Source organism: Catharus ustulatus, chromosome 10, assembly GCF_009819885.2.
Source record: "Catharus ustulatus isolate bCatUst1 chromosome 10, bCatUst1.pri.v2, whole genome shotgun sequence".
Classification (NCBI taxonomy): domain Eukaryota; kingdom Metazoa; phylum Chordata; class Aves; order Passeriformes; family Turdidae; genus Catharus; species Catharus ustulatus.
Genome location: NC_046230.1, coordinates 22,492,596 through 22,516,135, shown reverse-complemented (window position 1 = coordinate 22,516,135; position 23,540 = coordinate 22,492,596). Strand labels below are relative to the sequence as shown.

The window sequence follows — 23,540 nt, the reverse complement described above, 5'->3', positions numbered from 1 at the left end:
GAACTCGCGTCCCGGAAGCGGCGGCGGCGTCACCGGGACATGGCGGCCTGAGCGCAGCGCGCAGCCCTCGCTCCCTCCGCAGGTGCGCGGGGGCCGCGGCGCTCGGGCCGGGCTGGGACGGGACCGGGGGGCGCGGGGGGACGCGGGGGCGGCCAGGCCGGGCCGGGCCGGGCCGGGTGATGCGGGGAGGGGAGGGCGCTGCGGGCTCCGTCCCGTCCGGCGGCGGGGCCGGGCCGGGGGCGCCGCGGGGTTGCGGGTCCCGCGGCCCGTTCACTGCCCAAACCCCGGGCACGGGGGCCGGGCCGGCACCGAATGGAGACCGCGCCGGACCCCCGGTGCCGTGCCCGGAGCAGCCGGCCCGCGGGCTGAGCGCTGGCCGGTCCGAGCCGCGCGGTCCGAGCCTCGGCCGCTCCCCGAGGCCCGGGTGTGACACGGTGACAAGTCCCGGGCTGAGCCGGGCTAATCCCGGGGGGGCCGGGAGCGCACGGGCTCTGCCCGCGCCCCCGCGCTCCGCAGCTCGCTGTGCCCTGCTCTGCCGCACTGTCCTGAGCGTCCCGAGGTCCGGACACTCACTGCTCTGTGATCCTTAACTCTACTAAGAGATAAAACGGTGAAGTCTTGCATATAAATTGATTTCTTTTTTCGCTGTTGCAGATCACAAAGTGTCTGCAGCGCGTTCTCAAAATGCAGTATTCCCATCACTGTGAGCACCTGCTGGAGAGGCTGAACAAGCAGCGAGAGGCCGGATTCCTCTGCGACTGTACCGTGGTCATCGGGGAATTCCAGTTCAAAGCACACAGGAATGTGCTTGCCTCCTTCAGCGAGTATTTCGGGGCCTTTTACAGAGATGCGTCTGACAACAACGTTGTCCTGGATCAGACTCAAGTGAAAGCTGATGGATTCCAAAAGCTCCTGGAGTTTATTTATACAGGAAACTTAAACCTTGACAGGTAACATGCTGTTAAAGGGGAATAGGAAAATAAAGTTTGTGATAAGGCAGAACTGGATTTTTTGTAATAAGGGCTGGAGAAACAAATAGCAGTGGATGTCATGCATATTAACAACCTGAAGTTCATCTATTTGTATGCTTTAAAATACCCCATGACATGTGAGTGCCAAAATAAAGGTATGTTGTCTGATATTTCACTGATTGATAGTTTCAGTCTCCTGCTATTTCTGTCTGCTTTTTGGGAGATGAAACATCTTGCACGATTACCAGGATAGGGAAGGACAAGTATGTTGGGGGTGAGTTACAGTAGTCCTTTTCTTTCAGAAACACACAGGAACTGTGAATGTGGTAGAGACTTAAGTCCAAGGGATGGATGAGGATAGGCACGCTTTTAAAAGTCACGTTCGTTAGAATTTGCATGATCTGTTACTTGAAATTTTGTATTACATTGCCCAAAAGGAGTCACAGAAAAAGTGTTTCCCCTCATTACTCCATTGATTTTGTACCTCTTGTGCTGCTTCACATACAGTAAGAATGCTTTTTTCTTTGCAGTGCCTTTTTCTCAGGGAAAGAGTTTTATCTTTCATGAGGGAGGTGTGGCTGCTTAGAAGTACCAAGTCCAGGACTTTTACTTCTTTCTCAATGCCTGATGTCAAATGCAGGCTTAAAAACTTTTTTTTTTCTACTGAAGTATGAAATGTTATACTCAATAATTTAAGTACACAGATGCAGAGTGGGTTTTTAAAATTAACTACAGGCATTAACAGCAGCAGAGCTGAAGTTAGTGATTGTTGCTTTGCCAGTTACACATGAGCAGACTGTGCAGAGTTCTTGATGTCCATCTGAGACTGCAGTAGGAGAGTTTTTGGATTTTCTGAGCAGGTAGATCTCTGAAGGAAGGTGAAAGTACCATTCTTGCCCAGAGAGAGCTGTTTGGCTGTAGGTGACACCTGTCATATTGTCCTGTGACCCTTCAGGGAATGATGCAACTGCCTGCAAAGTTTGGTGTCCTCAGAGGTGGTGGATGCATGAGTGACACCAGGAGGGTACTTTGAACCCAGCACTCACATAGTACAAGATATTAAAATATTTGGACTCATATGGAGAGTAACTGTGGCAAGTTGTTTATTGCTAGAATAAGGTGGTTTATCATGAATCTCTCTTTAAAGTGCTGTAAATTCATAAATGTACTCATGGCACATGTTGCCACCTTTTGTAGATCATTTTTTCCTAAACCATCAAGGCATGTGTGGCAGGAACTGAAAAATGGATTGTAGTGGTTTAAATGAGGACTTCTTAGTGTTACTGGTTTCTGTGTACAGCTGATACAGAATTAAGACTGTTGACAAATCGTTTTATAAAACAAGATTAATACTGACCACAGAGGTGCTGAGGTGAATGCACTGCTAGTGAATTATTTGAGAATTTGGCCAGAAGGTTTATAAAATGGTATTTTATGTATTTTGTTTTCCAGTGTTTTATCCCTTTGTGCTGTTATTTCTGAGCTGTTTGAGCCAATAAGGCCATGTCTGGCCTCGCCACCTTATAAGTTGATTTTTAACTTAAAATTCTACAAGAGGCATGTAGGTAAAATAAAATCCCCCAGTTTGAGGATTTACAGACCCCACTAGACACTGACCTGCAGTTCAGGAATAATTGACATTTTAGAGCCTAAATATTGCTATGTGTTCTCAAAGTTACATTTTCTGACAATATAACTCTTCTGCAGCCCTGTGTCTATTTGTGATACAGTATTGGTGCAGAACAAATGTTTGCTTTGCCCAGAGTGTTTCACCCAAGTCTTGTTTCCTTGCAGCTGGAACGTTAAAGAGATTCACCAGGCTGCCGACTATCTCAAAGTAGAAGAAGTGGTCACTAAATGCAAGATCAAGATGGAGGACTTTGCTTTTATTGCTAATCCCTCTTCCACGGAGACCTCCAGTATCACAGGGAATGTTGAAATGAACCAGCAGACCTGCCTCCTGACTCTCCGAGATTACAACAATCGGGAGGAGAAGGAAGATGCTGCTGCTGCAGAGCTGCTTCAACCACAGGCAAAGAAAGCAGCTCTAGAAAAGAAATCTCCTCAACCCAAAAAGCGAAAGAAGAATTTCAGCCCCCCCAAAAGCACGGAGAATAAATCCCTACAGTATCAGAACGAGGTGGCTGAGAACACATCCTTTGAGATGTTTTTAGATGCAAATAAGCTGGCCACCCACATAACAGAACAGGCTGCCCAGGGCAGTGATAACTCGGAGCTGCAGCTGGCAGCGGTGGTGGAGAGCGAAACGCTGGCAGCGCAGGATATCCTGGCCCAGACCATGGCAGCCAAACAGAAACGGGGGAAGCCTCAGCAGGGCTGTGCCCTGAAGGAGCACTGCATGTCCAACATAGCCAGTGACAAGGGCACTTACCAGCTGGAGAGCTCAGGGGAGGAGCTGGACCAGAAGTTCTCCAAAGCCAAGCCAGTGTGCAACACCTGTGGGAAGGTGTTCTCCGAAGCGAGCAGCCTCCGGCGGCACATGAGGATACACAAGGGGGTGAAGCCCTACGTGTGCCAGCTCTGTGGGAAGGCCTTCACCCAGTGCAATCAGTTGAAAACACATGTAAGAACTCACACAGGTAAGCCACTGGCTGTGTCTCATGGGCTGTGGAGGCCTGGGATCACACACAGCCTGGGGGTGCAGGATAGAAGCATTCTGACTTCTTCCTCTTGAAATTTTGTCTGCTGTTGCTGTGCATGCAGGGGTGGACTCAGTATCCTGATAATATGAAATGCTTCAGCATTTTTCAGTACAAAATCATAGTTTCAATAGCTAGAGAGGACTTATTAGTCTGAACATCTTGATTTCTGGAAAGACTTAGGACTGCTGGCTGTCCTTTAGGTCTCTAGGGTGGTGGAGTGGCCAAAAACCACTGTCAGTAAAGCATGAAAAGTGAGCTGTACTTGATACAAGAATTTCTGCTGCTTTTTTTTAAACTTCAAAACATAATATATGTTTGAGAACAGGAGTGAGGAAAAAAATCAGTATTATAACTTGTCCTTTAGGGTTTTCAACAAAAGTAGGAGGATGGCTGAATTACCACAAGATTTGGGATTTTATTTTGTAGATGTGCAGCTGAAATGGGTGATGGTGTTACAATTTCTGCATTCAGTAACATTACCAGGAGCTTGTGTTATATCAAGCATCCAGGAAAAATCACTTAGGAGCACTTAAATGTTTTAATGTTTAAATATTTTAATCTGACTTAAAAAGATGATGAACAACAAATTGCTGGAGCCTGGGAAGATGCAGGGCAGAAGTCCTGTGCTTGTCTTTCCATATGTTCTGTATGTTGGAAAGCTCTGAGCAAAGATCACAGTTTTTCCAGGAAGCTGTGAAAATGTAGGAGATGTTGAGGAACAGCTGCAGGAGAACACCTTGTTCTTCCTGAGCAAGGGAGAGAGTTTCAAATTCTGCCAGCCAGGGTCTAACCAAAGATCCACACACGAGGTGGGGCTTGATGGCAGGATTCGGGGACAGTGCTGTACTTTGTACCTCTGAGGATATTGGCCTGGGAATTTTTGCTAGAGTGGGGAGAGAATTCCATGGTGTTGGTTGCTCAATGACATGCTAGATGTCTAATACTTTTACTTTTGAAGTTTTTATGTACACTGTTTACTCATGAGGTTTGATTGTGCACTGTCACAGAGTCGCAGAGAAAGGCATTTTTATACTTTCTTGGGCTGCAGAGTTGCACAAGCCTTACAGGAGGCAGTTCACCACTAAGAGGACATGAATAGTCAGACAAGTACCTGTAATATTCTGCAGCAGACACTAATGAGGAATTAGGGAGCACTAGACTGTATGTTGAAGACCTGTTCCTGTTGAGACAAGCAAGAAAAATCAGATGATTTGTTCATTTTAAATATTCAGAACAGGCATAACCATTAAAGAGTCTGAAACTGAAGTAACAACATTCTTAAAATAATGTGGAGAAACTGGCACTGTTAAAAACATTATTACTTCTTTTTTTTTAACCCAAACATAATGTGTTAAAAAATAGTCCTGTTATCCTCTGTGTTCTAGCAAATTCCACTTCAGTGGACTGATTACAGGATTTTCCAAGATGTTATTTGTAAGAAGCATTAGACCAGACACCTGAGCTTTGGTCAGGTCATGGGTTGCAAAGCTTTCTTATGTAAACACAGAGAGCACAAGGGTGTTGTTTTTCACCAGGGGAGAAGCCATACAAGTGTGAACTGTGTGACAAAGGCTTTGCCCAGAAGTGCCAGCTGGTGTTCCACAGCCGGATGCACCATGGAGAGGAGAAGCCTTACAAATGTGATGTCTGCAACCTGCAGTTTGCCACCTCGAGCAACCTGAAGATCCATGCCAGGTAGGCACAAGTGAGATCTTGCAAATGCTTATCCTTGGGTTTATTTAAACAGAAACATTTACTCCAGTGTGGGTAAGAGTTACACATGAAAGTGATTTCTACTCCTTTTCTCGTGGGACTTCTCTCACATTGCCTAACAGAATTATTGTATGGGTGTACTTGGTCATTAAGGAGGAGATTTGTACTGGATTAATGTACAGCCTGAGTCTGGTATCCTCATTTTAAACTTCTTGTAGCACCAGAGAGGAGAGAGTTCTGTGGTGGGAAGTGAGAGAAGTTCTCACTGCCGTCTGCGTGGGACTTTTTGCAGTTTTGGCAGGAGAAGGAGTGATAATCCCATGTTAGGAGTCATCATCTTATATTTCAGTACCCTAAAGTGCAAAGCATGCTGAGTTCCCGTGGTGGATGTCACCTGGGCAGGGCCTGTGGTTCACTTGAGCTGCTGTGGAAATCCCAGATGTGCTGATCCCAGAGGGGCCAGGCCCTGAGTTTTGTTCCACAGGACCTCACACCAGGCTCAGCCATCGCCTGTTTGCTGCACCCAGGGCGGCAGCAGGAGGAGCAGGGCACAGAGCCCTCCCTGCTGGGCTGTGTGTGCTGCCCATGAAGCAGGGGCTGTGTTGTTGCAGGAAGCACAGCGGGGAGAAGCCGTACGTGTGTGACCGCTGCGGGCAGCGCTTCGCCCAGGCCAGCACGCTGACGTACCACGTGCGGCGGCACACCGGGGAGAAGCCCTACGTGTGTGACAGCTGCGGCAAAGCCTTCGCCGTGTCCAGCTCCCTCATCACCCACTCCCGCAAACACACAGGTAAGGAGCTCCTGGGCAGGGGCAGCAACCTGGAAATCCACACTGGGAGTCATCATCCAGCTCCTTTCTCGTGGTGTTTTTCCTTTCTCCTGTTGGATGTTATCTCTGCTTCGTTTTGATTTGTTCTTAATGTGTATTCTGGTTTATATATTGAAATAACAAAGTGATTGTGTTTCCTTTAGGAGAGAAGCCATATATCTGTGGCATTTGTGAAAAGAGTTTTATTTCCTCTGGAGAGCTCAATAAACATTTTCGGTCCCATACAGGTCAGTTTTCAGACAAGCTGCTTCCTGCACCATAAATTATAATCTGCTTTTACTGTTGCTTTTAAAATACACTGTATCGCTCTGTACTTGAAAGTAGAGCAGTTTCTGAATTTATGTATCTTTTGGTTAACATGATGTAAAGAAAATACTCATTAATTTTTTTTCATTGCCTTCAGAGTAGTATCTGTGCCACAGCGTAGGTGTTGATGTATGATCGAGGCTTTACTTAAAATGTTTGGGTCTTCTTGCTTTGTTTTAAACTGTTATTCTGGAAGTAATTATATTCTAATAGAGACACAGACAAAATAAGAGTTACAAAGTTGTATTTCAAAATAGAACATTGAAACCTGTTATCCTGTTTCTAACTGTATTTTTTTTTCCAACATCAAGATTGTTCTCACTGCCAAATAATTTTTTTTTTCAGGTGAAAGACCATTTATCTGTGAAATGTGTGGAAATTCCTACACAGATATAAAAAATCTTAAGAAGCACAAAACAAAAGTTCACACAGGTGAGTTCCTTGTGCGAAGAAAGGTTAAGAAACCACATCAGCTGTTTTGCCTTCCATGCTGAATAAATGTTTTTGCTTATGCAGGTCTAAAATTAAAAAACAAAGGAATTTTGAATAGTAGTTGTTTTTAGTGCCAAAAGCATCTTGTATCCAGCCTTGTTCAACACTGGCTCTATATTCCTTGTCCCTCTGTCCATCCTTGTGTATTGAGCATAAATCCCTTGTCACTGTCATATGGAAGAGGGGATAAATGGTGTCTGTGTCCATCTGGATAGGGGGGGAGAGGGTGAGAAAATGAGCCATACACAGAGACAGTGTGGAATTTCTAGGGCCCCAGTGCAGCAGGAAGCCAGTGGTGAGGGCAGGGCAGCTCTGAGTGTGGAGGGGACCTGGCAGAGCTGCAGGGGTGATCTGGGAGAGCTGCCAAGGCAGGCCAGCTCTGGTGGAGAGACAGCAGGCAGCCAGGAGTGCCTCAGCTCTGAAATAACAGACTTGGAGCATGCGTTGGTCAAGGAAGGGTCAGATATCTGATGTGGCTTAGTCAGCCATCCAAGGGCAGTGGCTGGCTGCATTCCAGCAGGAAGGTAGCAAGGAACCCACTAGCAGAGTTTCAATTAAGAATAGAAAATAATTTTTCAAGTGACTGGTTAAAATCTCTAATGTGTCAGGCTGGAATGGAGTTAAGGAGTTAAAAAACTTCCTAAGAAGTTTACAGGCAAATGATACTTTGTACACTGCTGCTTCAGTAAAACCAGGATGCTTGAATGTGGCTCTGGCTCTGAGACTTTCTGGGGTGGAAAAGCTCAAAGAAGCTTTCATGATTACGTGTTTTCCAAAGATCCTTTGTTCACTGTGATGTCAAGGGTTTGTTATCTTCTGTACCATGCCAAGTAGAGATCAGGTTGGAATGCATCATCCTTCCAGCTGTCACACTCCAAGCAGCAGCAGATGTGATTCCCTGTGCTTACACTGGACTTGCAGCTGGCCTGGCTTTGCAGCACATGGAAGCACCAATATCCCAGCTGCCCAGGCAGCCTGTGACACACCAGGTGTTGGCTCTGACAGTCATTGGAAAGGGAATGTACAGAATCTGTGCATGAGCTTTTGAACATTTCTTTCTTTTTTCTTTTTTTTATGGTTTTGTTTCCACAGGACCTGAAACTTCCCCTGATTCTACTGCACTTGATAATTCTTTCAATGAACAAGAATCCATTCAGAGTCAGAAAAGTCCTTTATCAGAGTCCATAGATGTGAAACCCTCTGAGATGTCCTTAGCACTTCCTCTGCCCATTGGGACTGAAGACCATCAGATGCTGCTGCCTGTGACAGGCAGCCAGTCCCCTTCATCAGAAACATTACTGAGATCTGCTGTGACTGGATATTCAGAACCTCAGTTTATTTTCCTGCAGCAGTTGTACTGACAGAGCAGTGCAGAGCCATCCAGGTAGTTTGGTAGTGAACTTGGAAATGTTTGGTAAGATGAACACAATCAAACAACCAGTCATGCTGTCTGAATTGGATGTGTTCTTTGTTTTCCTCTGTGTAAAGACACCTGTAAGGCATTTCCATTGTGCAGTGCTGATTTGTGCTAATCTACAATCATATTTCTGTTTGTGATTAACACCAATTTCCAGGAGGTGATTCTGGCAACATCTGCCTTAAGAATTCTCTGTTACATATGTTAATGTACTTTGGAGTTCTCTTCCCATGTTCCTGCTGATTTGATGTGTCACAATGTCATTTGAGAACAGATATCTTAAGCCATATTTGATAGTTTAGGAAGATTGACCCAGAGGTGGAGAGAAAAATCATAATTTGGATGTGTTAGTAAGCCTGCACTCCCAAGGTGCTAGAATGGTCCATGATGAAGGCAGGTCAGTGCTCTGCTGAGGTGCTTGCACAGATTTGCTGCTGGCTGCCAGAAGTGCCATCTTCATATGGAGCCTGACCAGAGGGAAAGGTTTGGGTGTATTTTCCTGACAAGAAAAGTAAAGGAGGGTTAGTTTTTGTCTGAAGTGTGGTGAGTGGGAGGGTCCTAATGGCATGGATACTCCTGGGTCTTCTTTCCAACAAATTGCCTTTGTTTGTTTGAAGTGAATCTTGTCCCACATTTTTCACATCCCTCAAACACCCTGGGTTTAGCACAAACAGCAACAAAAGGAGAGCTGGGACATGCATGTTGTAGATGAGGTGAAAAGATGCAGTGAGTTAATTAGTGAGGCATGAATCAGAGCTTCATCATCCTTTTTTGGTTTTTTGCTGTAGTGCTGCTTCTTGTGCTAGGTAGGAGGTACAAAAGAGGAAGTAAATCTCACCCTTCACTGTGAAAATAATGAGTGAACACTACATGAGGAGGCATTAAAGAATAATACAACAGAGCAGATTGATATTCTTCCAGGCAAGGTTTTTTTAGAGTTTAACTGATTTGTTTTAATTAAAGTTTTTTGTATTGCTTTACCTCTCATGTCACTTGTCCACAGTAACTGCACAAAACTGGTACCTAGCAAGGCCCAGGTAAAGACAGGCTTTAATACTAACAACAGACATATTTTAAAAGCAACATTTTAATGTCTTGGTAGGGTCATAAAAGAGTATGTGACAATAGAAGTACTTTTCTACTCCATTTTGCCAGTTTGTGCCATTAACAATTGTGAGCATTATTTATGTAATCATCAAATAGTAATGAAACAGTCATGATACTGTACCAACAATTCATTTAAGGCTGTCCTTTGTTGGTTATTTACTTGGTGCTAGCATTTATTTCCACCGATGCCTTGTGTCCAGACGCTGATAAATAGAAGAGCATAGAAGATACCTCTTAACTGATTCCATTCTACATGGAGTAATAATTAATCTGCACCTTAATTAAACAGAACTTGTGAAAAATTTCTTGAAGGATTTCATTTAAAGAGTCTGCAAATGGTCCCTTGACTCTTGAGTGTGACTATATTTTTTTTTTCTCTTCCTACATGTTTGTATTTGTAAAGTAACAGACCTTTTGCTGCTTTGTGTTGATTATTTTAGTATGGGGCTTGTTTATAACCTGCTGCTTGGTCACATGTTGTACTTTAATATATGGTAGATTTGCTGATGAAGCCTACCATGGCCAGCAGTAGTGCAGCCATGTTCAACAGGAACATCCCTAATGCAGGAATCTCTCACACTGTCCCCACTGCAGCTAATTATTGCAGGGCCTTTAATTTCTCTGCTTGTCTGCCCCACAATGCTTATGGACAGCTGATGTTCATAGTGCTGGCAAAAGACAAAGGATAAAGTTCTCTGGTATTTTACTTTGAGCATTTCCCTTTGTCTCCCCTTTTGTCTCTTCCAGCTTCTGTTGTTGGTGTAGCCCCTGAGAGATTCCTCAGCCTTGCCATTTAAGACTGAAGAACCACAAAATCGGGCTCTTGACTGTGTGTAGCTTGTACTAAACTTCCTCTTTGCTGTCTCTCTCTGAAAGTAGAGCTGAAATCTTGGCATAGACATAGGTTTAGTCTTGAGAAAGAAAACACCGTACAACTGATAACTTGCATATTTAAACAGCCTTGGAAGACAAATTAATGATGTGCTGCTGATACCTGAGGAGAAGCAGCTCAGGATAAACATGTCCAGGATAAATGGCCAGGAGAGAGAACAGCTCTGGAAAGAAACCTAAACAGTAACTACATTCCTACATAGAAAATGCATTCCATAACAGTGTTTGTTTGGACTGGTTTTATATTTCTAAAATTATAGCTTATTACTGTATTCTTAGATTTCAGACTTTTTTAAAAAATACAGTGCTTAGATTTATACAGGATTTGTTTAGATACTTATAACAGTAACAGTTGCTTTATTAGTCATTTAGTTTTCTTTATAGACAAGAAGATATTCATTATTTTTTACAAGACAACAATTTTAACCTTTCTTAATAGAGTACACAGGCTTGTAGTTTTGTCTTGGAGCAATAATTTAGTGACCTGCACTCTTGAGTCCCCATCTGAGAATCTTGATTTTTATCCTCATCTTTTGTGAAGATATCTCAGCTGCTGAGGTATGATCTCTACCAACTGTATTCATTTACTAGAATATAGATTTTAAATAAATAAATAAATATAAATATATATATATATATATTTGTAGGTGTGTTCAGGCTGTAGGTCTGGACTGTACCTTTTGCCAATAGATGCATGGAAATCTGCTGCACATCTAAGTCCTAGGCTTGAGGGTTCTGGGTTCATTTTGAACTACAAGGCTTATAACAGTATTGGTAATTTCTGTAAGGGATTCATATGGGAGGGCATGGAATCTTTTTAGGCATGTATCCTTGCAAAAGAAAGGAAGGAATTTCAATAATTCTATTAAGAGTAATACACAGAATATGACATGTTTTGTCACACTGCTGTTTCAGTCAATTTTGCACTGAAGTTGGTGTAAGTTTTGCCTGAATAGCTTATCTGCATCTCTGAATTGACTGTTTGGAAGTACTTAGGTGAGAATAGCTCCTTTTATCACATTTACTTCTAAATTAGTGCCTCTAAGTGGGCACAGGGCACATGACAACCTTTCTGAAATCATGTGCTGCAAAACAATTTTCAAGTACAGGGAAGTCCCACATGAAGGATTTCAGGCTGTGATCCCAGAGAGGCTCAATAAGCCTTGCAGAACTAAGTTCAGATAAGGACTATTAACTGATTTTTTGGTTAAATTATTTTTTAAGTATCTGCCATGTATATACAATTTTTCCTCTGTTATTTGTATATACCTCAACTCTCAATTTTATAATCCCCTGGGAAGGGAGGGAGTTGTACATATTTAGCCTGAAGTGTTTTATGTTAGACTTTAATAAACTTGTTTTATAATTTTCCCTCACCTTTGTGTCTCCTGTTTATAACTGCAAGGGGGATAGCAACAAAAGCAGGAGGGAACCAGTCAGACACAACCCCTGTCCCCACTCTGGCATGAGGACCATGGAGCACACAGCAGGATTTGGGGATCTCTGCTGCACCTCCTCCCTGCTGGATCATCACTTGCCTTCATTTGCCTCCCCTCTAAAGCTGGGGGGAAATGCTGCCTTTCAGTAAGGTGCAGTGAGGTCTAAAGGCTGAATTAATGGTTTTTCAGTGCAAGATTATGCTTGCTTTAGCTTCTGAATAATTTAAAAAAAATCTAGCCTATGTAAATTCTCTCATTCCAAAGAACACAACATATATCTTCTAAGAATTTCAAGGTCAGAGGAAGGAAGAAATAAAAGTGTCTAGCACAGACCTCTAAGCAATACAGGGTTTTGCACACATAATTGTTTTAGTTTGCAGGAAGCTGTTTATAGAGAATTTGGTAGGAATTATTCTGCAGCCCTTTCTCACAAAGGAATATCAAAGAAAACCATAACACATGAGCTGTTTTTATGGATGTTGTCAGTAATGAAGAGGGCTTTATGGGCTGAACAAGTTGCTTTTAAACAAGAGTTCAGATAGGGTGCAAGTACTTCAAACACATACAGTCAGCACTTTTAGATGCTGTTTTACCTGATATATATTTACTGTGGTATTGTTGCTATCTTATCACATCACTAAAGCCAAAATGCTGCTGTCAGTAGAGCTGGGTACCTGTTACCACCTCATTTTAACAAATATTATTTGTACAAGTAAATTAAGACTTAATTTGAGCAGTGAAATTAGACTGAACTTCATATACCTGATAAGGGAAAGAAAGATACATGGAAAAAAATGCCTGAGTCTTGTAGTGATGTTTCTAGCAAAAAATTCTGTCACCAGTGTGTCAGTATTGACACTGTCAGAGTGTCACCTGATCCAGAGCAGCAGCACTCAGAAAAGTACCAACACATGCTTATCTAATGATTTCAAAATTTAGGAATGCTCATAGTGTGCAGATTCTTCTCAAACCACCATGTTTGATGTATCCCCAACTTTAGTTCTCGTTTCTGCATCCTTCCTGTTGAACAAGAGTTAAAATACAAGCTCCTCTCTAGAGCTGGGTGTTCACAGGGTATGGACTTTGCTCAGCAGGGTGGCTGCACAGGGAGGGCCCTGTGCAGGTGTGCAGAACAAACACCTGCTCTGGGCTCAGCTCTAAGTCCTCTGAGGATACCAGGGGCTCTTGGAGCAAGAGCCTGAGTAATTTGTGTTTGGGGTGCGGGCAATGGAAAAAAAACAACAAACCAACCAAACAACAACAAACCTCCACCTACACCAGCTCTCACAACTGCCCTGGTCATTTCAGCTGGGAAGGAGGTGTCCAAATATCTTCCTGTTCCTACACCACAGTGATAATACAGAGTCAGAAAAGCAGCAGTTACATTGCTGCTACCCAGCTATTTTTACTGAAATTACTTTCTTACCCTTTCCCCTCATGCTTTGGTCTTGTTCATAGAGTCACAGATCATTCTGGTGCTTTATGCTAATATTTAACAGGCACATTTAGAGGGGCAGAGGATTGCATTAATGAAAGGCTTGGAGCAAGCCTCTGCTGTGCTGTTTGGTGAGGTTTTCTGTTTAAAGAGCATAAATTAACTTCTGTGGGGATGAGCAGAGTGAATGGAAGAAGGAAACCAGCAGAGTGATTCCCACACTTACACAAGTCTATCCAAACCATTGAACAATATTTAACTACCATTACATGCATATGTTGCCTTATGTGTAGGAATTGCCACTGGGCTATAATGATACAAAAGTTTTTAGGCAGTTTTCATGAGATGAGAAGAAATGATGGCACCACGTTTGGTAATGGTTTCTATTTGTAGTATAAGAAACAACTATGTGCTACAATTTAATCAAAATTTCCTGTTCACAACCTTTAAATTCTAGCATGGCTGTGGCTAAATGCTTAAGTTCACTTACCTTGGTTTAAAAAAGGTCACTGTTGGAAGATCAAAAGAATGCATTTCCTAAGGAAAAGGAAAGAGTGTATGGAGAACATGCTAACAAATGGATTTACCCAAAGCCCTCAGCTTCAGTAGGAATCTGACTGCAGAATACCTGATATGCTGCCCAGCAGCAGTCCTGGGTGTTGCTTTTGTCAGTGTGCTCTGCCTGGATATAAACCTTTTCATAGTTACAGACTTTTAATAGATGGAGCATTATTTAGCAACAAATTTTGAGGTCGTTTGTTTGGTATTTTCTCTCTGTTGCCATTTCAAGCAGGTATAGACTCCTCCTAGACTCAAACCCCAAAGAAACAACACGTAGCATGTCTGATAAAATCTATTTTACTAGAAACCAGGTAGGGAACCAGCACAGGGAGTGCTGCCTCACTCACAAATACTCCGAGACAGCGACGATTTGCAGGCTGGCGTTGGCGGCGTCGGGGTCCACGGCAGCGCAGCGCGGGGCCCAGTAGCGGTGCTTGTCCAGCCCATGGGACAGCTCTGCCAGGAAAACCTCCCCATCCACCTCGTAGGGAACCACATCTGTGCAGCCCAGCTGCAGGCGGCCCGTCTCGATCAGCTCCGAGAACGCCTGGAATGAAGAAAACCTGGAACGTGACACGCGGTGCTGGCTTTGGGCTGTGGGCTGCGGTGAAGGTTCTGTTAGACAGCTCATGGCATCTCCCTTCAGTGTGCTCATCCCCCATTCCAGCACCACCATATTATAATCACATATAAAACCCCAAATAAATCAGGTGTCGTGTTCACTAATTGCTGTGATCTTCCCAACAATGGAAAGACAAATTAGAACAAACTCCAGCCACTTACCAAACAGGTGCTTCTATCAGGTTTGTTCCCCCAGATGTAAATATGGGAAAGTTTCATGTTGGACTGCACTGCTTGTGCAAGAGCTACAAGTCCTCTGCCAGTTATATTGTTGCTTACAATGGACAACCTAGAAAACAGAAAATGTGTGCCAAATCATGGAATTCCCATCCTTTAGTTAAAAATGAGAGTTTAGCTATTATTTAGTCTTATTATTGCATATATAATACATATATAGAAGTTCTTTATTTATAATACAATTATTTATTTGTATGAAAACCAGTCCTCCTCCAATACCTTTTTCTGGTGCCAAAGGCAGTTGGCCTCTGGACTTACTCTGTTTCTCAAAGCACTTTCCTGACTCTTACAGCCAGGTTTTCACTACTGAGTTCTTCAGTATTCGTGACTTTGCTGCGTGGTGGTCAGGTCTCATCTCTAGTCTGCTTTGAAGCCCAAGCCTTGGCATTTATCCAGGCTAAGCTTTGATCTTGGTGGAGTGGCAGTTATTTTTATATTAGTGAACCTGCAAGGCTTTCAGAGGCACCTCGCAGCAGCCACCTCCTCAGTCTGCTACTTAAAACTAATGGCTTCAGGTAACACCTTTGATCAGCTTTTACATCCTGCCGCGGGGGTTTAACAGGGCTGCAGAAGACACCCTGATGGAGAGATTAGAGCTCCTCTGGGCTCACCCGGAAGCGAACTTAAACAGAGGATTTTCTTAAGTGTTGACGATCAGAACCAACAAATATAGTGCCTTATCCCAGCGTGGAATCTGATTATCTCAAAATTCTGAAGACCTACAGCTCTTGTTTTTGTCTATGGACCTCTGCTTCAAAGACATGAACTGATCAATTGCCTCAGCCTCTTAGAGTGACTGTGAAAGCTGAGGGAGCTCTGAGCAGAGCTGGGGCTCACCTCCAGCACCCCAGGGTGTCTCTCAGGTCTTGGAGCATCTCACACGGCAGCAGGCACTGATGCTTAGTAAAAAAATCCCACCCAATCTCTCACGGGTTTTTTTTCCCCAAGAAGGAAAAGTTGTCTAAAACATTTGGAACTTCTTGATTTTGCCGTTTTGATCAACATGAAGACACGGAGCTGTGATGCCATTTCAGCCACTAAAGTCCAGGTTTCTTGCCTGCAGTGTCTGGGGAAGCTGTGCAATACTTACGCCTTCAAACTCCTGTTCCACGTTGTCAAGGCCTCACTCAGGTAACCGGCTCCAACATCTTCGATGCGGTTTGCATTCAGATCCAGGATCTCCAGGGTTTGGTTCCTTTTTAGTAGCTCTCCCAAAAATTTCACACCATCACAGATTATGTTATTACTGAAAAAGAGATGCACATTTTAATATATTTTTTTAAAGTTGCTAAGAGAATGAGTTTCTAATGTGCCACATTTAATCACTCTCACCAGCTCAGGTCAAGGTATCTCAGGCTGGTGTTTTCATACAGGGCTTCACACAGTTGCTCTACACCAAAGGTTTTCATTTCATGCTTGCCCAAGTGAAGTTCCACAAGAGAAGAATTAGTCCTCAACATATGAGCTATGTGAACTGTCGTCTCTTCCTAGGAACATGCACTCAGTTTTATTAAGCTGGACTTTAGGATAAGGTACAGTTGTGCTTCAGTAAAAGGGAGATATGCAACTAACTGCAAGACCTTGTCATCAGTAGTGTTTTATTTCGTATGTTGTACAAAAATAACCACAAAACAACATCTTATGGCAAAGCTAAAAATAAAAAAAAAAAGAAAAAAAGAAAAAAAAGAAAAATACTATAGCGATATTTGCAGTTTTATAGTTCTGTCTACATCCATGCAAATATCAGTGAAGCATCAACATTTAATTGTCTAATCAGTTTCCCTCCCTGCTATTGCTCTTAAAAAACGGAATATTTGAGTCAGTCTTTGTTAACATTTGAAAGTATTTTGTAATGATGCTAATTATTTCGTACAAGAATGAATTGGCCAAAGTTTTTACTTGATCATGGAGGTTTTTTCCAACCTTAAAGGTTCTGTAAATTGTATGCAAAAGAAACAAGACTTCTATGGGAAAAAATATGTCCTCTAAGGCAAAGGAAGTTTGTTCAAAGATGTCCTGTTTAGTTACGAAAATAACTGAGTGAATACTATGAGTCAAAAATAATGGAAAAACTCAGAAACCTCAGAAAATGACAGAGCTGAAGGTGGAAACAATGACAAATAATGTCTCTGACAGGCCCAGACCAGGTCCTTGCTGTTACCAATAGCAGTAGTTTAAATTGACTTCCAAAGCTGGAGTTAGCAGATCAAGCCCAGCTTTAGAAAAGAAACAACTAAATCTATTCAAACTGTTAAATTTGCCTTTGGGAATCGAGGAGGATCTGGCTTTCATGACAGTTTGATTTTGTTATCCCACCATCAGGAGAACACTGATCCTGTCCCAGACACCTGAGAACTGCTGCCAGGCAGGTGACTCCACCTCCCAGCTCTGCAGCCAAGACCTGAGCAGCACCAGCCATGCACAGAGTGAGACAGCAGAACCACTCAGCCCAGGGAATGTGGGAATTGCTGCAGTGTCTTTCTTCTTTAGCCTCAGATCAACAGCATCCTTTGTGCTCCCCTTCATTTCCTGCTGCACAGCATGGCTCCCTGTTCAGTTTGCTGAACAGTGCAGGAAACTCCATGTTCTAACAGCAGAAGGAATACTTGCTTCTCTAATACCAACCCCTCTCCATTAGCCCATTATTTAACAAATGTACCAACAAAGAAATTTTTTAAAATTTAACCTTCTAGTTAAACAGGGGCAGTCAGTGACTGCACAAAACTTGGCTCAGAAAAAGAAAAAATATTCCTGCAACCATTTTCTCCAGTTTGTAAGGAATTCCAGAGAGCTGTATAGTTCAGATATCCATAAATACATCAATACTGACTTGATTTATGCCCCTCTCTCTGAGCTGACTCACAAACCTCTTGGTTGGATAGCAGAGGACGATTTAGGTTTATGGCTTTGAGTGATGTGTTCTGAGTCAGGGCTAAGGCTGTTTCTACCAGACACTCCAGACCCTGGAAATGAAAATAAAGAAATTCTTCAGAGAAACCTGTTCAGTGTATAGATCAAGCTACCAAATTACTGTTACTATTATTTCTCCCTTCATCTGCTCTGGAGGGATGGGACTACAGCAGGCAACTGCTTACAGACACAAAACAGATTTTCTGGTAATACCAATGCCAACTGCCTATGGAATAGCAGAGTGAAATCAGACCAAGTAGGACAAATGACTGGGCAACTCAGAAAATAAAAAGCAAGAATAACTGATCTCAAAATGCTTGTCCATTCAATTGATCTTGTATTTTGATTTCCCTGATTTATGAGGCAAAATCAGCTTATGTGTGTTCCCCTAACATTTATCCACCAGGTAAATTAATATTTAGTATGAATCAGGCAAATTTAGATTTATTTATTTTTAATATCCTTCTAATTTGCCCTCTATTTTATATTTATGCTACTTTTCAAGTAGGCTGGTCTGTACCCAAAGCCATCTCATTTTAAATCAACTCTATCCACTCCCTACCAAGCACACACATACCAAACTTTTGAATAAATCATACACTGCCTACACTTTCCTTATTCATGTATTCATAACACCTTCACACTTTCTGAGGGGTATTCCCCCTTCTGGCTCAGAAGCAAATCCTATATTTCCAGGAGACAAATGTAATCTTTCAAAAGCAATCCACACCCTCCTGAGTCTCCCTGTGCACCATGTGAGAGGTCTCAGTGCCCAGCTCTAGGAGGAACTACAGAGTCCAACAATAAATTGGGTGCTTTTCTACTCAATTCAGCACTGCTGTGTTTATGTCCTTTATGGGTCAAGCTCTGAGAGAAGCAGCAGAGCTATGGCATGAGTGACTTTTAGGGGTTACAGCACTGCACACTTTAGAAGGAAAAGATTCTCCAGGGAATGAGAAGTTCATTCTTCAACAGGAATTATACAGGACTTAGCTTAACAGAAAGGAACAGCAGAAACAAACCTCAGAAAATGTGCAAGCCAAGCACTTTAATTCCTAGAGAGACACAGTGGCTCTAAAATATCCCCAGTTCTGACTTCACAGGTGCTTTATGCAAGGTGCCTTTCCAAGCACACATTGCAGTGTTATATATTGTGTTACCTCTGGCTGTCACAAAATCAATGACAACAGATGGTATTTCCCCCTAATTAAGCACTGCAGGACCCTTGTAATACCCTTGAAAGACTTGTGTCTTATTGCTGATAATTTTACTGGCTTACTCACCACATCACAGTCTCCAAGATCCAACTTCTCTAGGGTTGAGTTGATTTCTAGCATTGAAGCAAAGAACATCCCACCTTGGTTTCCTATTTTGTTTCCAGTCATTCTCAGGTGCACAAGACTTTGATTGTTCTAGACAAAATTTTAAAAAAAACCTATTTCTTTAAGATAACCTGGAAAACAACACTGTCCTTTTTTCATGTGAATTCTGCTGGTTGTCACGCAGAGACAAAACAACTTTTCAGAAGAATTGTGTCTAAGTGATAACACTGGCTCAGCTCTTGGCTCAGGCTCCCCTTTACTGGCACCAAACTTGAGAATCTGCAAGGAAACTCCTGTATTTGAAAACTTTTGTTTCTCCCAAGTTCATGAATTTCAGCACACTCATGAAAATAATCCAGGCAAATATTTCTGCCTAAATTGGCATCTGACATGCAAATTGCATTAATACTGATTTAAATCTGGTAAGCCTTGTATGAGCCCAGAATTGTATATCTGCTGCACAGCCTGAGTGTTTTGGAGGCCTGTCAAATTTAGTTAAAATCAGTTCAGGGTTCAAAGACTCTGAAAGAGGAAGAAAGCTCATGTGAGTCTCCTTTCACAAACACAACAAATCTTACACACAAGCCTCATTTCCTTGGGAAACCACATTAAAAATAACAAACTTGGGTTTGTGGTGCTGCTGCAAGGCTAAGTTTTGAAAACATGTCTCAGACATCTCGAATCAAGACAAATATTGATGTCAAAGTACCAACAAATTTAATTTAATGTTTTGGGGGAAAAAAAGGAAAAAAAATGACAGTATTATATACCCTGTTGCATTGTATTTTTCATACAGAGAAACCCAGCTGCAATAGTAGTGCTTTTTATAGAAAATTACATCTTTTTATAGATAATTAAGCGTTAATGGGAGCACAGTGCAACTTTCTCTTGCATGACATCTGATTTCTGAAGTGTGCCTTGGGAAAGCAGGCAATCCCTGTGACACAGCAACATGCTGAATGGAGCAAAGACAGAGGCCCCTTTCAGCCAGCTCTGATGTTGGCAGCACAGCCAGTACTGGTCATCAAAAACAAAAATATCAAAGGAGATGCCATTTGCTTAAATCTACCAGGCAAATACTCACATGGAGTGCTCCTGCTATCAGCTCTGCCCCACTGGTGCCAATGTCATTGAACATCAGGTTCAGGTACCGCAGAGTGGAGTTTTCCTTGGGAACAAACAAAGCAGGAAGCAATAAGAGTTTTTTTCCAAAAGAGAATTGTATTTTACAAAAAGGAGATACCTATACAAAACTCTGCCCTTTGCAGCATTTCAGGGAGTTCATGAGTTGGAGAAGTAGTTAAATAATGCCAAATTATGTCAGGTGATGAGGGCAAAGCATAAAACCTGTCATGGGGAGGGCCCTCAGGAATGACCAATTCCCTGTTTAAGCCTATAAAAACAGAGTTTATAAAACAGCTGAAACAAAGGCTCTGGCACAGCTGACACAACCATTACCCCCTTTGTTGAACTGAACTATGAGCCTAAAAGCCCCATAGTTTATTCCATCATTCTTTTCTCAGGACACTGCAGCCAAATATCCAAAGGCTTTCTACTAGAAATTAAAAATCTCCGCAGAGTATACAATCTGAGGTTCTAGTAGGATGTATTGGGATGTGATAGTCAAAGTGATTGGAATTTTGCCAAACCAGCTCATTCTTGTCCCCAATACACCCCATATAAATATTACTATAGACAAATAAATTACAAGTTGCTGAAAGATAAATATCTCTTGGCACCTGGAGGAATGTTGCTATGGTCTTTGCTCCAGCATCAGTCAATAAATTATAGGCAAGATCCAAACCTGAAAAAGATGAAGAATAAGGAATGTGACAGATGCATATCTACATTGAACTGATCTCTGAATAAAAAGAAAAAAATATGAACTAAGGCTGAAATCAACACTGGTCATGTTTCCTGGTATTAGCACAGCAATGTCAAACACACAGGGAAAAACCTTACCTGTGACAAAGGCAGCTTGGTCTAAGACAGAGACAAGAACTGCAAGATCATCATCTGTAACTCTTGGCACAGGCACCAGATGATTATTTCCAGCTAATTTTAGTGTGAATCCTTTTGTACTTCTGCAGTAACATAAAAATGTAAGCACATGGGAAGAAGTAAAATGATAGAAATGAATTCTGTCCAGATCAGAGGTGTGCCCTCACTGGAGCTCCTGCACAGGGTAACCTGTGCCACTCCTTTGGTAACACCACAATGTGATCCAAGCAGAACCTCAGCACTGCCCTTTCCCCTTTCTGAAGGCTCAGCTGCAAAGCAATGCTTGCACTGAAAGCAGGAACAACCAACATGAGGGGAAAGCAGATGGAAATAAAAATTATCTCAGAGGTTACCTCATCAGCTTTTTACTTGCTCTCTTTATTTATTTATCCTGCCCTCGGGATCAAAACCTAACACAAACCATTTAATTTTCTCAGTTTTTTTCCCCCCAAAGGACAATTAACATTGATCCCAGCACTGTCCATGAGAAGAAGCAGTACCCAGACCCTTAATGAGAGAGAATTTGAGTGGTTAAGAGCTTGGCAGGATTCAGAACAGTTCAGGGAAGTATGACCAGCTGGAAGGTAACTGGATGTAGCTGAGGCTTTTTAAACAGGAGTGAGACACAAAGAAGAGAGTTAGGATGACTAAACACTGAGTTTGGCTTCTTTAGGGGACAGAAAGGCACCATCCTGTACATTTTTCACTTTTTTTGATTTCTCTGCTTGTAAAGCTGCCCAGAAAGCATATATAGCTACAACCTTCTGCCAGGATGATGTCAAGATGAGTCAAACCAGAACTTCAGCAGTAAATGTTAAATTTGATTTGTGTTTAAGCCTGAAACTGCATGAACTTTTTCATTTTTCAATTCCTCATCCTGCTACCCCATTTAAGGCTTTCAGAAGCATCTAAAACACCCCATTTGTTATTTCCTTACATTTCCTCATTTTTATCAGCTTCTTGAAGCACACGAGCAATGAAGGGGTTTTCAGGCTGGCTCAGATTCTGACAGGCCTGCACATAATGCAGGTGAAGATCTGGAAGAACCGACATGACCTGCTGGAAAACAAAACCAAGTGTTCTTGTAGTGTTTTGGCAGCTTAGCAACCGGGAGGGATCTGCATAGCAATAGAAATGGTTCGGTCTGCAAGGGTTACAACTCGTGGTTTGGAGTAACAGATAGAGGAGAAGCAGGAGGAAAGCGGTGGGTGTGTTTTTGATGTGCTGGAGTTGGTTAGAGCACCGTGCTAATAATAATATCAAGGCGGGTTATTAATTTCGTAATTTAACTTGATTATTCTTGTGGGTCCCTTCCAGCTCAGCATATTCTATAACAAACTCAGAGACAAAAGTATCTGAGCTAGCAGCGAAGTGAGCCGTGTGGCAGCTGAGCCCTGCAGGCCTTACCTGAGCGATGCTCACCCCGCCCTGCCCAGCTCAGCCCGCAGCGAGCGGCCCGCGGGGAGTTCGGTAACCGGGCAGCTCCGGCTGGGCTCGGTAACGGAGCCCGAGGGGAGCCCCGAGCCCGTGCCCGAGGAGGGAGTCCCGGATCCTGTTCCCAAGGAGGGAGTCCCAGATCCTGTTCCCAAGGAGGGAGTCCGGATCCTGTTCCCAAGGAGGGAGCCCCGAGCCCGTGCCCGAGGAGGGAGTCCGGATCCTGTTCCCAAGGAGGGAGCCCCGAGCCCGTGCCCGAGGAGGGAGCCCAGAGTCTGTGCCCAAGGAGGGTGTCCAGGGCCCTTTCCCAAGGAGGGAGTCCCGGATCCCATTCCCAAGGACGGAGCCCCGAGCCCGTGCCCAAGGAGGGTGTCCAGAGCCTGTGCCCAGGGAGGGTGTCCCACAGCCCGTGCCCAAGGAAGGTGTCCAGAGCCTGTGCCCAAGGAGAGAGTCCCGAGCCCATTCCCAAGCAGGGAGTCCCGGATCCCGTTCCCAAGGAGGGTGTCCCAGAGCCCGTTCCGAAGGAAGGTACCCCGGATCCCGTTCCCAAGCAGGGTGTTCACAGCCCGTTCCCAAGGAAGGTGTCCCGGATCCCGTTCCCAAGGAGGGTGTATCGATCCCATTCCCAAGGAGGGTGTCCCGGGTCCTGTTCCCAAGCAGGGTGTCCCGGATCCCGTTCCCGAGGAGGGTGTCCCGATCTCATTCCCAAGCAGGGTGTCCCGGATCCCGCTCCCAAGGAGGGTGTCCCGATCCCGTTCCCAAGCAGGGTGTCCCGGGCTGGCAGCAGCAGGGAGCGGCCAGGGCAGGTCACCAGGAGCCCTCGGTGTCCCCTGCGTGGGGCTGAGCCCCGGTGCTGCCCAGACCCCAGGCTCCTCACCGCACCCCAAGCACGGAGTTGGTCTCCGAGCAACCTTTACAAAGCTGTCCATGGTTACACGGATCAGCCGCTCCTTCAAAGATTGCTGTGCTGGCCCTTTCCAGCAAATAATTCCCTGTCTGGTGGTGTCACCGCTGCCCTGCCAGGCAGGAGGGGGTGGGCTCCATCTCACGGCACTGCAGCACTGCCAGGGGCTGCCTGTGCTGGGTCTGTCTCGTCATCTCCTGCACAGACTTCCCCAGGTCTGAAGAATCTCCCTGACACTCAGACTGCCTGGACAGCCTGGAGATCCCACCCCAGCTCTGCTCTGGCCT

The 23,540-nt window shown here is 43.8% G+C and overlaps 2 protein-coding genes across 3 annotated transcripts; one reads left to right on the top strand and one right to left on the bottom strand.

Annotated features, from left to right (window-relative positions):
* The first annotated feature begins 26 nt into the window (after positions 1–26).
* On the top strand, positions 27–11,765 carry MYNN (myoneurin). Its single transcript, XM_033068795.1, has 8 exons — positions 27–82; positions 655–950; positions 2,766–3,571; positions 5,170–5,329; positions 5,959–6,137; positions 6,320–6,403; positions 6,828–6,914; positions 8,067–11,765. Exons 2-8 carry the CDS (start codon positions 685–687, stop codon positions 8,333–8,335), a joined length of 1,851 nt encoding a protein of 616 aa, XP_032924686.1. The 5' UTR covers positions 27–82; positions 655–684; the 3' UTR covers positions 8,336–11,765.
* LRRC34 (leucine rich repeat containing 34) lies at positions 11,652–22,455 on the bottom strand. 2 transcript variants are annotated; one of them, XM_033068796.1, is made up of 12 exons: positions 22,323–22,455; positions 21,853–21,974; positions 20,877–20,998; positions 20,654–20,718; positions 19,999–20,082; positions 18,876–19,004; positions 17,550–17,645; positions 16,015–16,169; positions 15,773–15,928; positions 14,608–14,734; positions 14,172–14,371; positions 11,652–13,800 (listed from the first exon to the last, which is right to left on the bottom strand). In XM_033068796.1, the coding sequence occupies exons 2-12, from the start codon at positions 21,966–21,968 to the stop codon at positions 13,770–13,772; spliced, it is 1,281 nt and encodes a 426-aa protein (XP_032924687.1). In that variant the 5' UTR covers positions 21,969–21,974; positions 22,323–22,455; the 3' UTR covers positions 11,652–13,769. The 2 variants fall into 2 exon arrangements, with proteins under 2 accessions (XP_032924687.1, XP_032924688.1); XM_033068797.1 differs by having other exon boundaries at positions 21,853–21,971.
* Positions 22,456–23,540: the final 1,085 nt, after the last annotated feature.